General features: G+C 33.8%; 1 protein-coding gene across 1 annotated transcript; it reads left to right on the top strand.

The window, feature by feature from the left end:
- The first annotated feature begins 6,228 nt into the window (after nucleotides 1-6,228).
- LOC111466997 (mitochondrial carnitine/acylcarnitine carrier-like protein) lies at nucleotides 6,229-10,291 on the top strand. Its single transcript, XM_023111744.1, has 3 exons — nucleotides 6,229-6,361; nucleotides 8,117-8,551; nucleotides 9,524-10,291. Exons 2-3 carry the CDS (start codon nucleotides 8,160-8,162, stop codon nucleotides 10,020-10,022), a joined length of 891 nt encoding a protein of 296 aa, XP_022967512.1. The 5' UTR covers nucleotides 6,229-6,361; nucleotides 8,117-8,159; the 3' UTR covers nucleotides 10,023-10,291.
- Nucleotides 10,292-14,261: the final 3,970 nt, after the last annotated feature.

Here is a 14,261-nt window from a genome sequence, read left to right as displayed (position 1 = left end):
GTAAGATGAGCTAATTTACACTCAGCCACCCCATTTTGTTGCGGAGTTTCTGGACAAGTCAGTTGACGCTGAATCTCATGCTCCTTTCTATAAAATCATTTGAAAGATATTCCCCACCACTATCAGTGCACAAGCACTTGATTTCAATTCAAATTCTTTTTCTACCGCATGCTTAAACTGAATAAATTTTGAAAAAGCTTCACTTCTGTGTTCTAAGAAGTATACCCAACTGAAGCGAGAGAAATCATCCACAAACACCATCACGTAATGAAAGCCGGAATAGCTTGCTGTTCGCGTCGGTCCCAAAAGATCAGAATGAATCAATTCTAATACTGTTGAAGCTCTACTCTTTGAGCTTGTGAAAGGAAGATGATGAGACTTGCCATATTGGCAGCCTGGACAAGTCTCATCATGCTGAATATCTTTAAAGACAGGGACACCATCGAGAAGTTGTTTTGTGGATATTTTCTGCAACAACTGGAAACCCACATAACCCAAACGAGCCTGCCAAAGAGTTGTGCTTGCATTATGACCAACATTTCTTGATATATTCATTACTAGCTGATAAAACATACAAAGATTCTTTTCTTTTTCCACAGAACATAATATCAGCAGCAACATGTTTCACATTAGATAATATTTGAACATCTTTAGGACCAAAAAGAACATACCTTTCTGAATTTGTTGTTTGTGATACAGAAGCAAGGTTTTTTTTCAAACTCGGAACATGATAAACGTCATTGAGTAGAACACTGCCATCATTCAAATCTCCTTCTTTCGTCACAGGATGCATTGAATTATCGGCTGTCATAATGACATTCTTTTGAAAATGTGGACGAATATCTGATAGAAGAGTTTCGTTTCCAGTTGCATGATGAGAACAACCAGAATCAACGATCCATTTTTCATTGTAGTCTATAAAGGTATGAGCACTTGCAGGAACATCATCTTGATGTACAGCTGAGGTCACATTTGTTGGCTGGTCAAGAACCTCAATAGTTAAGCAATGTTCCAAAATTGGATCTGAAGAACTTTTACTTTCATGTACAGCATTTGCTTCTGATTCCTGCATTTTAACTCGGCAATTTGGCTTAATATAGCCTGGCTTTCCGCAACGATGACACACCACTTTCACCTGACAATCTCGTTTAAAATGGCGAGGTTTTCCACACTTGTAACAATCTTTAAATGGCTTCTTTGACGACTCCTCACTTCTGAATTGTTTCCCATTGGTTGATGAAGGCTTTGAATGATAATTTTGTCTCCCTTGATCTTTGACATACAATGCATCTTCTGACTTTAGGGAAAACTCGTTGCAGGTCATTTGCTTAACCAAGGCTTCTTGATTTGAAAGAAGATTCTCCAGTTTAATTACCGTAGGTTGATTTGCCCACTCTTGTATTGAGGAAACAAAGGGCATAAATTCTTTTCGTAATTCACGAATAAGATAACGCCGTAATCGAGCATCACTCACTGACTCCTCAGCATCTAATTCTAAAATTTTAGAACATAGATTTTTCTTTCAAGAAATATTCTTGAATAAAAAAATTACCTTGAGTTACCACAACCATTTCATTCTCTAGAAATTGCAATCGAGCTGTATTTTTCTTAGTGAACAACTTTTGAGTTTTTCACACTTGCTTTGGTGACTTTAAATCACGAACATGATCAATATATTCCTTACTAATAAGAGTTCGCAAGGTAAATAAGGCTTTTCCACATTTGATCCTCCATTTTCGGCGTAATTCAGCATTCTGTGGAGTGTCGGCTGAAATTTCTGTATCATCACCTTCAATTAAATCTCACAAATCTTGTCCATATAGGTAAGCTTCCATATCTAACTTCCAATAATTGTAATTATTGCCAACAAGCTTTTCCATAGCTACACCCATAGAAGTACTTTCACCATTCATCTCATTGAGTAATAATTTCAACCATATCAACTTGGCTCTGATATCAACTGTTAAAATATCTCACGCTCAAACGTGTGAATAAAAATGAAATTATTATTACTCAATAATACAGAGACAACTGAAATAATGAATTGTTTACTGTGGCTTGTGTTTTACTAAGCCGAGTGCTTCTATTTAAACTGAAATAAATCCTATAAATAGCTCCTGCAAAGACTGACCTGAAATAAGCCGAGTGCTTATTAATTGCATCTAACAATAGTAACATTCCACATTAGACTTGTCAAAATGTTCCTTGCCTCTATTGTCATCATCGCCTCTGGCTAGATCTGATGACCTGCCAACAACTTTACTTCTTTCTCAACTACCTCCTCCACGACCTCTACTTCTTCCTCGCCCTCTACCTCTGAAACTTGACGTTTCACCTGGTGTGGATATCTTTAAGGTTATCATCTTCTCTATTGCAATCGTGTGATTAAGTTTTCTGCTCATGCACTAGTAGGGAGCTTTGAGTGTGGATATCTTTAAGGTTGTCATCTTCTCTATTGCAATTGTGCAATTAAGCTTCTACTCTTGCACTAGTAGGGAGCTTTAGTCCATCAATTTGTATCTCCTCGATATTGTTTGCTTCTTCAATAGAACATACAATACAAGACACATAACCTTACCAATATAATCATTCACTGTTTCTCCCTTTTGCATTTGGAGAATTTCAAAGTCTTCTTCTAATTGTTTGATGTTGATCAACTTTACTCTCGTTGATCCTTGATACTTCCTCTTCATTGAACTCAAATTTCCTTAGACTTCTTTGAAGCATCATTCCAAGATAGTCGGATCAATAGACTTTTAATAAGTAGCTTTTAACCTTCAGGTCCTTCAGCTTCGATCTTGGCAACCGTTGCTATTCAACAAATGAGAGTACCTCACCACCATTAAAAAAAAAATACTCCTTTGATCTAAGAAAATTTTTCATCAAAATCGTCGAATGATCATAGTAACCATCAAATCTCGGGATAGCAGGTTGAACAAAGTTATTAACTTATCTCTCTACTGTTATTCTTACTACAGCAAGATCGCTCTAATATCAATTGTTAATGACAGTAGAGAAATTTGGTTGAACAAAACTTTGTATTACTAGAAAATGATGCTAAATTGTTTTTTCTACATCTTCCACAAAGTACCATCATGAGTATATATACGTAATTTAGGACAATCTCCAGTACCGTTCATATAACTACGTGCACCCAATGAAACACAATTACATGTAAATAAGAATGCATGTCATAAATTGTTAATGAACCTTCATATAGGTGTATCTATTCATACATCGTACTTATACACGTACCTAAGTAACCCTCGAGCAATAACCTTAGCTCCTCCGCCATAGTCTGCCATTAAACCTATTTCTAGTATTGATAAATAAATAAAAGAATAGAAAATGCAATTTAATCGAAATTTCAAGTAAAAATCATTGTACGATTAAGTATAGTTATGTTACTCCGAACTAAAAGCCTCATGAATTTATCTTTTAATAATTGTTGTCGATACAAATAGGTTTTAGGTCCAAATTCTTTCGATAGTTAATAAACTTGATCGAGAATGTTCTAGTGATTTCTGAAAAAAAAAAAAAAAAAAAAAAACATGGATGTCAAAATGTATCATCATTTGTCGGAAGATGATTCTATCGAAGAAAATAGTTCAAACCAAAGAGGGGAAGGCGAATCCAATTTCGAGTCTCGTTTCTGACCAGGTCACTTCGATTCTTACCCTTAAATATTTGGGATGTAGCTTTGTTTATGTTCAAATACGATATTTTATTTATTAGAGCATTTTAAGTAGCCATTTCCATTGATATGGTTTTTCTTACTCGTCGATTCGTTCTTGAGTTGATCTTCAAGTTTGTTCACGTGTTATCGTCATCGTTATCAATTTGATCATCTACGCTCGTTAATTATTTGTAGTAAGTTTTCATGTAACCTACAATGTGTATGCACCCAATAAAGCTTTCGTGATTGTTTGTAGTAAGTTTCGCCTCATCACTCTAACGTTATCAATCTAAGGAAAATTCCTCTCGATTTATACCCATTTATCATCTCTCATGTTGTTGGAAATTTTAAGACATTAAAAATTTAGAGTAGGAGTGTTGAAAAAAACTTGATTACCCAAAAAAAAATGGGTTCTCCGTGGAAAGAAACCAACTCTGATGTATTTTTGTTTAAGATACATACATACATACATATTTTGTAACCGGTACGTGGTTGAGTTAGGTCGAGTTGGGCCATTTTTTATGAACCATCCGTCTATAATCAAAAACAAAATCTTGATATCCCTTTTAGGACCCGGAAATAAAATGTAGGTTCACCTCGTACAGTGATCAACATAGACTTACCCATACGATAACCTCAATCACTCATTCAGCTGACCAGGAAATAAAATGAAATGTCTTTAAAGCTGGAGCCCAATTAACAATACGTTTCTAGCACTTTAAATCAATCTGAACCTGATTGACCAATTTTCACCGAAAGAACCTAATTGTTTGTTGGTTCATGTTCAAATGCATTCGATGTTGTAGATCTAGACTCCTTAGCGTTGGATTAATACGACAACTCTAGGGGATAAAAATGTAGAATAATTCTCTAAATTTTATATTTTATGTCTAATAATCGTTCACATATTTAAAATTTTAAACATTCGCTCGTGTTAAATATATTTGTTATTCTTTTATTATTATTTTAAAATAATTTAAATAATTTAAAGTGTTTATGATTTATATGGGAGACAAATGGAATCTTTATTTTTTAGGCTTTATCCTGTCCCTCACTTTAGTTAACCAACAAATAGTTTGTGGGGCTAGAGCTAGGGCTAGCTTTGTTAGAAACACTACCAATCACAAATATTAATTACTAGGAAAGAACTATGGTCGTCTCCCGGAGGTGAAAGAATGCTCGAGTGTTTTGGTTTTGTAGTGATTTCATATCATATCAGTGCAGGAAGGTTACACGTATCGATGTATGAGATCTCACGTTGATTGAAGAGGGGTACAAAGTATTCCTTACAAATGTGTAGAAACATCTCCCTTTCATATATGTTTTAAAAAATCGTGAAGCTGACAATAATACATAACGGGCCAAACTGGACAATATCTGCTAGCGGTGGGCTTGAACTGTTACATGATGTGTCACTTGAATAAAAATGAGGTATATGAATAAATCGAGACACTTCACCTAAATAAGAGAATATCCACAAATGCATGTTTCTTTTTTGGTGGCTCAATCATAGAAACTTCAAAACTAAGTATGTTTTATTTGAAGCAATTTTATGTTCGGTAACTTCTTAAGAATTTTCTCGAGAAGCATTTGAGTAAGGACAAATCATCCTAAAAAATCTATGTAGGTATCAGGGGGATAATCTTCACTCGTAGAAACGAGAAGTAAGTAACGTGATCATGTTACTTAGTTAGTAAATCATAGAAGTAAAGGATGAACAATTCGCAACGTCGATCCTTCATACGAGCCACGATCCAGATCCATTTTAGCAATGTAGACATAGATCTACACAACCTCTAGTTAGCTTCTATCTTGTGTTTAGATGATTCGAGAACTGATTAACCCAATTATCCAATTCAAACGGTAAAAGTTAGATTTTTTTTTTTATTATTTTTTTAAATTGAGTTGAATTTTTGAAAAATCTAAAATGTAGTGACTCCCAGAATTGATCCTACTCTACTGTTAAAATAATTTTACTTAAAAAAAAAAACAATCAAACAGTCCAGCATGCCCTAACTTAAAAATAGATGGTTGAATTGGATTTGGTTATCAATTCCCATCTAATTGCTCGGGTCACCAATTCAACCAAACTCAAAATTTAAGTTGATCCAAAAGATTTTTCCAATCCAACCCGTGTATACTACTAAACTATAGCCATGTAACTTCTCAGGTGGAACTCTGTTCGGGTTGTTCAGGTCACCCACTCAACCAACCTAAAATTTCAAGTTAATCCAAAATATTTTTCCAACCCAACCCATATATAGTCCTAAACTATAGTTACGTAACCTCTCTAATCTGCCTCCGACTTGTTATTCCAAGGCGATATCGATGGTAGCACCGGGACGGCACGGCTGCGATATGTCTTGCCATAAGATGAGTGGCTGAGAGAAAAAATGCCACCTCAAAAAAAAAAAAAAAATTAATAAATAAATATTTTTTTTTTTTTTTTTTTTTGCCAACTCAATTTTAAAAAGCATTTGGCCACGTCATGTATTTTTCTACTTTACGAATAAAAAGTAGAATCCAGTAGGATCTCCACTTCCGCCCGCAACGCACGTTTTCCTTTCCCCTTCCTTTTCGCCATTGAAGTAAAGCAGAAAAGACAGCCGTCGTCCCGTCGGGAGAGAGAGTCCAAGGCGACTCCCATTCCCTGTCTTCACTTCCATTTCTTCCGAATCGCTTCCGGTGAGATTTCAAGCTTCCTTCATCTCCATTCCTTTAATCTTTAGAATGCACCTCTGTTTCCGATCAATTACGAGATTTCATTGCTTCTATGCGTTTATCACAGTTTGAATTCCATTTTACTTCTCCGTTTTCATTGATTCTCGTTTCCGCTTCTTCTGATTTTTCTTCTCTTCATTTACTAGTTGTTTAGGATACCGTATTGTGAAGTTCTAGCATGTAACCAATCTTTTCTGTTCTTGTGCTAATTCTAATGTTTGAGCTGGTTATAAGGATTCTGAAGCAGTTTCCACAAAAATCTGGAGCAGGTATTGATGATCAAATAGATTCAGAACTTTTATTTTGAATTCAGATTTTCTGTGTCTGTGTATTTTATCGAAATATTCTTCGATTGGCGTTTTGTAACTGTTTTAATGCGAGCCTTATCTCAAGAATTTATTTCATTCTGCATGGTTGATGAGGCTGAAATTCTGATAAGCTTGAGAGTGTTGATTAATTTATTATGCAAATCTGTTGTCATATTGCTTATGTGATTGTGGTAATTTTTAAGTTTGTTCAAAATTGGTTGTGGTTGGTTAAACGGCAATGAAATCTTCTCTAGGAATATATATGATACATCGGTTAAGAAGGAGAGAAGAATGGCTATGTATCTTGTATCTATCTTGGCTCTAAGTTTGTATGTTGTGTTAACTTCGAATGTTTCATACAAGGGGGCTGCTTTACGTTGAGGATGGTTGGAAGGGAGTCCCAGGTAGGTTAATTAAGGGAAAGATCATGAGTTTATATGTAAGGAATATTATCTCTATGAGGCCTTTTGAAGAAATTAAAAGCAAAACTATGAGAGCTTATGCTCAGAGTAGATAATATCATACCATTATTGTTGAGGTTCGTGGTTTAATTATCTTTCGCATGCTCTGCTTGTAAACAGTTAGCTTTTTTCGTGGCTGAATGATTAAGATGATGAAAACTTAGATTCTTTTCGCCCTAGACTTCCTGTTCCTATAACAAAGGCTTTGGAAACTGAAACTGTATTTAGCATACTTTTTAAAACATCCGGAATCTTCATTCGTCATTTTGTTCTTCAATGTTGTGGAACATCATTTGTTAGCACGTGAGGTGAATTCTTTTTCAGGTTTTAAACGTTTATGTGGACATTAGTGCATTTGATTGTCCTCTAAAGTTTCTCCGCTTTATGATATTGATAACCAAGAAGAACACAGACCTGAGTTTCTTAACTTTGGATTTGATTTCAACTTTATGGCTAGAAATATATCCTTTTTGTAAGCAGTTTTCTGTAAGAATAGCTGGAACTATTTTTCTGTAAGTATAACATTGATGGTTGTAAGAGCACTTTCTGCGCAACAGCTTATATTTTGAGCATTTTACCTCTGTGGCTGGCCTTTTTTGGCTTACTTGTATTTCAGAATATATGAAGTTCTGTGCATTCAAATTACCAAATCTAATTGCTTTGCTGTAAAAAAAATTTAAAGATAACAAATACAAGCCTAATCTTCAATGGCTTATGGTGGTAATTATACTTCATTTTGATGTTTTAGTCAAGTGTGTTTAATGTATTCAGTGGTGGTGCAATTCATCTTTCGATATTACAAAGAAAATATTCAGAGCTCCTTCACAATATCATCCGGTTCCTTCTCGTCTGGAGCTCAATACAGTTCTATTATTTATTTCGTATATATATATATTTTTTTTCTTTTGTGAAATAGTGGAAGATGTATAATTGTTAGAATAACATTACAGATTGCTAAAGAACTTAAAAGAGTGCAAAGTTTTTATCATCCATATGGGAGATGTGGCGAAAGATCTTGCTGCTGGGACTGCTGGGGGAGCAGCTCAATTGATATGTGGGCACCCATTTGATACAATTAAGGTCAAGCTCCAAAGCCAACCTGCCCCCCTTTCTGGCCAACTTCCGAAGTATTCTGGAGCAATGGATGCTGTCAGACAAACTCTAGCTTCAGAAGGCTCAAGAGGTTTGTACAAAGGTATGGGAGCTCCACTTGCTACAGTTGCTGCACTAAATGCTGTTCTCTTCTCTGTAAGGGGACAACTAGAGTCCTTCTTTCGGCCTTATCCCGGTGCCTCCCTTGAAGTTAAACAACAAGTGGTTTGTGGGGCTGGGGCTGGTGCTGCTGTGTCTCTTCTAGCTTGTCCAACTGAATTGATCAAATGCAGGTATGTACAACCTTTTCTTGAATGTCCTAAAGTTTGTGACCCCATCCCCAAATATTATATTATCACCAATAGTTCCTCAGATAACTTACCTCGAAAGGAACTTGATCCTTGTATAAAAGAGAGACATATATTACCCAACATATGAACAACCCCATTGAGTAAGCTCCAAAAATGGTATGATATTGTCCCCTTTGAGTAACCTCTCATGGGTTTGCTTTTGGTTTCTCCAAAAGGCGTCATACCAATGAAAATGTATTCCTTACTTGTAAACCCATGATCATCCTCTTAATTAGCCAACGTGGGACTCCTCTCCCAACAATCCTCAACATCTTCTTGACCATTATTAACTTTATTGGTTTCTCATCTAGTGCATGCGTAGAGGAAGAGAAAACTAAATTACCGTTATATATGTATAGGCATCTATGTTCTCTTAATGATTTTACTTTGCCAACCTTTTTACATTTCATATTAAAATGAAGCAGGTTGGATTTGACCCACCATCGAAATATGTCAAAACAAGTAAAAGAAGCAAAGGGAGAGATCTTTTGGAACAAAGAAACCTTAAACACTTAGCTTTTCAATTCTCTTTTGTTGTTGTAAATAAAACATATATTTCATGAGTATTTATAGTAGAAAATGCACTAAGTAGCTTCCTAAACTTTCTTCTCAAGTTAAGAACTAGTAACAATCTTCCTAATTAAAGCATTAAACTTGGTCCACAATTTGATAACTACTACCAATTTCTCTTGTCCTTACTCGATAAGTTAGTAACTTATTTCACAAAGTCTACTAACCTTTCTCCTATAAGTTTGTAACTTATTTTATTAAGTCAAGTTTATTAGATCACACAAGCAAGTAGGAGAGAGGAGCATTGTATCATAAGTTAGTTACAATTCGCAAAGTATTTAAGTTTACGACACTAAGAGAGTTCACGTGACATTACAACCTTCATATTTTGTTGTCAATGAACAGACTGCAAGCTCAGAGTGCATTGGCAGCATCCAGTTCAGTTGGTGTGGCGGTGAAGTACGGTGGTCCAGTAGACGTAGCCAAGCACGTCGTCCAATCAAATGGAGTGAAGGGTCTTTTCAAGGGCTTGGTTCCAACAATGGCAAGAGAAGTGCCTGGAAATGCAGTGGTTTTTGGTGTATATGAGATGATAAAACAGCACTTTGCAGGAGGTCGAGACACTTCAAATCTAGGAAGAGAGGTTCTGATATTAGCTGGGGGTGTATCTGGAGCAGCCTTCTGGCTAGCCGTCTATCCAACTGATGTTATCAAGAGCGTGATTCAGGTAGATGATTTCAAAAACCCAAAGTTCTCTGGTTCTATTGATGCTTTCAGGAAAATCATGGCGTCAGAAGGAGTTAAAGGGCTATACAAAGGCTTTGGACCAGCGATTGTTCGTAGTGCCCCAGCTAATGCAGCATGCTTCTTGGTATACGAAATCACCAGGTCTAGCTTTGGTTAGTCGATCAATTCTTTTGGTAACTCCCTTGTTTGTTCTGGTTCTGTATATTTATGTTGGTTTCACTTAATTATAAGAAAAGCCATATGAGGGTAATTCAATGTAGCCTCCTCCCTAGGCACCACAGTTCATTTTCTTCCTTTTCATGTGCTCTTATTCGACTTGGGTGTTGCGAGAAGTAAAACTGAAGTCATCAACTTCTGCATGTGATTGTTTGTATTTGTGGGGGGAAAAGAATATGAAAATGAATAAAAGGCAATTATATTATATTATGTGCTAGACTTCCACTATTCTTAACAAATATGAACAAAGATATCTCAATTCTTAATTCGGGTGAAAAATGTTGCTCAAATTACCCTACGATAAAAGTCAAGTTATATTAAGTACTATTTATTTTGGTTATTAAATCTCATTTAATTTATATATGTGTTAATTAATATTCTTATTTATTTTGGTTATTAACTATCATTTAACTCCTATGGTTCATGTATGAGAATTAGTATTGCTATGCTTATATAAAGGTTTGTCTACCATTATTATGAGTGAAGTTATTGTCATTTTGTATTTGCCTAAACAACAATTAAGAGGGAATTTTGTAAGAGAGACTTTGTAGGGTAAGAATATGAGAGATACACTTATAAACATTTTGGTTACCGTGACACTCGTGGATGTAGGAGAATTTTTTATCTCTAAATCACATAAATCTTTGTATCTCTTTATTTAATTTATATTTGTGAGTGTGTGAGTGGGACCGATCTTGCTTTAGCTTCCGCAACAACAACGGGGCATCATAGCATTTTTGGTTGTGACATTTTGCTACAACAATTGGGTATCAAAATATTTTAGTTGTAGCATTAGGGCACAACTGGTATCAGATCATTGAAGGTTGTGGCATTACGGTGCACAACAAGTGGTATCAACCGTTCTTTCTTTGATCATTTTTATTTAGAAAGATAATTGGCAAATATTGTGTTAGTTTTGTTCTTGTGGGGTTGTGGTTAATTCTCCCATAGATGAAGAATTTGGTGCAAGAAGGAAAGAAGGTGCATATCATTGGATGTTGCTCTAAAAGATACTCACTTTAAAGCTTCATTGCTGGATCGTGTGGCAGCTCTTCAGCATACACTTTTTCAGGTTCAAATATTCTTCTTTGAAGTTATTGTGAATCCAAGTGAGTTTGTATCAAAGCTACAATTAGTGGACGATGTTTGAAGCAATGATACTCCTTACTTTTCACGATTCTTTGTTTGGTATTTAAGGATTCTATTGTCATAGCTAGGTTGTTATGAATCACAACTCTCCACAATTGATATTGTCCACTTTGAATATAAGCTCTCACGCTTTGTTTTGGACTTCTCCAAGAAACCTCATTCCAATGGGGATTTATTCTTTTACTTATAAAACCCATGAGCACTCTTTAAATTAGTCAATGTGGGACTCACTCCCGAAAGTGTGGTGGTGACATACCATTCTAGGTCACTGCTATACTCGTTCCAAAACCGAAGCTAAGAGATCGGTATTATATTTTTAAAACAAAGTCGAAGCTTATAGATATCTTTTATAATTTAGGCTCTTAGTATCTATCGATCAAAACCGAGTAGCTCATAGCTACCTAAAACATAGAAATGGATTAACCCAAAAGACTAAAAAGAAGAAGAAAAACAACACAAATCAAAAGTTGATGAGTTCTATCAATAATTGCTATCAGACAAAGATTTCCAAACAAGAAAACAATTAACAAACCAACAAGCTCTTTCACTAGTAATTATATTCTCTTGCCTCAACTTGGAGGGATAATCAATTAAGCATTATGCTTTTCCTTTTCTAAACTTCTTGTGTCAAGTTGAGTCCTTTGAGACGATTCTTTTTAGTGTTCATTGGAAGACGGAATGCTGAGTTCATGACAACATCGACACCGAGTGAGCATCGGTAAGGTTTGATTATCTGGTGATATTCGTTTGTCATGTAAATTCAGCGTCTAACCCTCCAAAAAAGACAACTTTCACTCGATACAAGAACATAAAGTTTTGAAATTGTTAAGAATACAAATGAATGATTACATATATCGTATTCTTCGGGTCTACCCACTTCAAAACATACGTTAAAAAGAAATGCACGCTAATTAGTACCGGCATATCTCAAAAAACGAGCAAAGTTCATCATTATCGAAAAAGTGTTATAATTACATAAGTAAATAAATAGCACGTGGACCAAAATTCCATAATACAATCCGGAACTCTCCTAAAAATAAAAATATATTCAATAAGTAACTCCGCTATTAAAATTAGACACACACGTACAATAAAAGGTAACGTAAAGCGAACGACCTAAAAACTTATCTGTATTAGTCATATATCAACAACCCTTATTCAAAATTAATTTTAACTATAAAATTGATGTATTGATAATATATTATAAATATTCCGAACACATGTACCACTAGCTTATTAATTCATGGGTTTTCCTAAAACTAGATTGAGTTCGAAGATTTTAAAATATATTTATTTTATTTTTATTTAATTTCGTAATAATTCTTTTATTATTTAATAAATTTTAACTATGGTATATTTTAATTAAATATTTAAAAGTAAATAAAAAGGTATTTTACGAAAATATAGTTATTTTTTTTTCTTGCAAATCTAAGAAATCATGGGTAGATTTATAAATATATAGTGCTAATTATATTAAATTAAATATTAGAGAGAGATTTTATTTATTTATTTATTTATTTTGATTACTATTTTATTTTAATATAAAATAAGAAGTGGGGACCAGACAAGTATTAAGTGGGAGCTGACTTAGAAGATGTCAGCTGGATGCTTTAATATTTTATTTTTTTTTAAATTATTTTATTTTTTAAAATTGATTAAAAGTTATTTAGCTGTTTTTTTAATTGATAATTTAACTGAAAAAACTTTATAAAATGATTTTAAAAATTAATAGAAAATACTAAAATGATTTTCATGCTAAATTTAAAGATTAAAAATATTATTTAATCCGTGTTGAGTTGACTGTTAGTTGACTAACAAAAAAAAAAAAGTGTTGTAGAGAAGTGGGATGACAAATTTTAATAATGTGGCGCTAGACCGGACAACGAATTAATGAGATTAATCGATTTTCTTCCTCGTCGGGTTTATCTTTATATTCTCATCGAAAATTTGAACAAAATTGATCCGGCTATCATTAAATCTCATTTCTTGAACGAAGTCAGATTTTTTTCCAATTCTTTTCATCATTGCTACTCGAAAGCTCTAATTTTCCATCGAACCCATGTCATTTCGTTGAGTCAAATAACAGTAACTTTTAGCTCAACGACCATTTAAAACAGTTTTATACCAATTTTCCATCGAATCCATGTCTTTTTTTTTCGTTTAGTCAAATAACAGTGACTTTTAGATCAACGACCATTTAAAACAACTTTATACAAATTTATGAGATTAATCAATTTTCTTTCTCGTCGGGTTTATCTTTATATTCTTATACAAAAATTGAACAAAATTGATCAGCTGCCATTAGATCTCATCTCCTGAACGAAGTCAGATTTTTTTTCCAATTCTTTTTATCGTTGCTACTCGAAAGCTCTAATTTTCAATCGAACTCACGTCATTTTTTTTCTCGTTTAGTCAATAACCGTGACTTTTAGCTCAACGGTCATTTAAAACAGCTTTATACCAATTTTCTCGTGGATCAACATTAGATACCATTAGAGTGAATTATATTTTAATAATAAGTCAAAATATATATATATATATATATATATAATAATGATAATAATAACAATTATTATTATTATTTTATTTAAAAGCCAACTAGTTATAATGCAATAATTCTTGGAAGGTCTAATGTGAAAGCATATGGAATCAAATTAAAATAAGTTTATTGGGACAATAATTATTAAAAAAAGAAAAAAAAAAGAAAAATGATAATATATTATGGATATGCTTAGGGAATTGGGCTAAATAATTTGATTAGCTGGAAAAGACGTGTCATATGATGCTGACTCTTTACAATGGATTCCACTTCATCCTATTTTCCACGTCATTTTGGTGTCCTTAAATTAATCAAATGATTTTCTACAATTATTTTATTTTTTTAATAATAAAAATAGTAATAATTTCTTTGTTATTATTAGCCTAATTTAAGCTCGGTACTTTGATTTGAACCAACCGGTTCATTCATGGTTTATATATAAATCATCCTATTGAATTTTCATTACTCAATTATATATGGGTTTATATATTA

This window comes from Cucurbita maxima, unplaced genomic scaffold (genome assembly GCF_002738345.1).
Source record: "Cucurbita maxima cultivar Rimu unplaced genomic scaffold, Cmax_1.0 Cma_Scf00032, whole genome shotgun sequence".
NCBI classification, from domain to species: domain Eukaryota; kingdom Viridiplantae; phylum Streptophyta; class Magnoliopsida; order Cucurbitales; family Cucurbitaceae; genus Cucurbita; species Cucurbita maxima.
The sequence above is the reverse complement of the archived record's forward strand: the minus strand, read 5'-3'. Positions and strand labels throughout refer to the sequence as shown.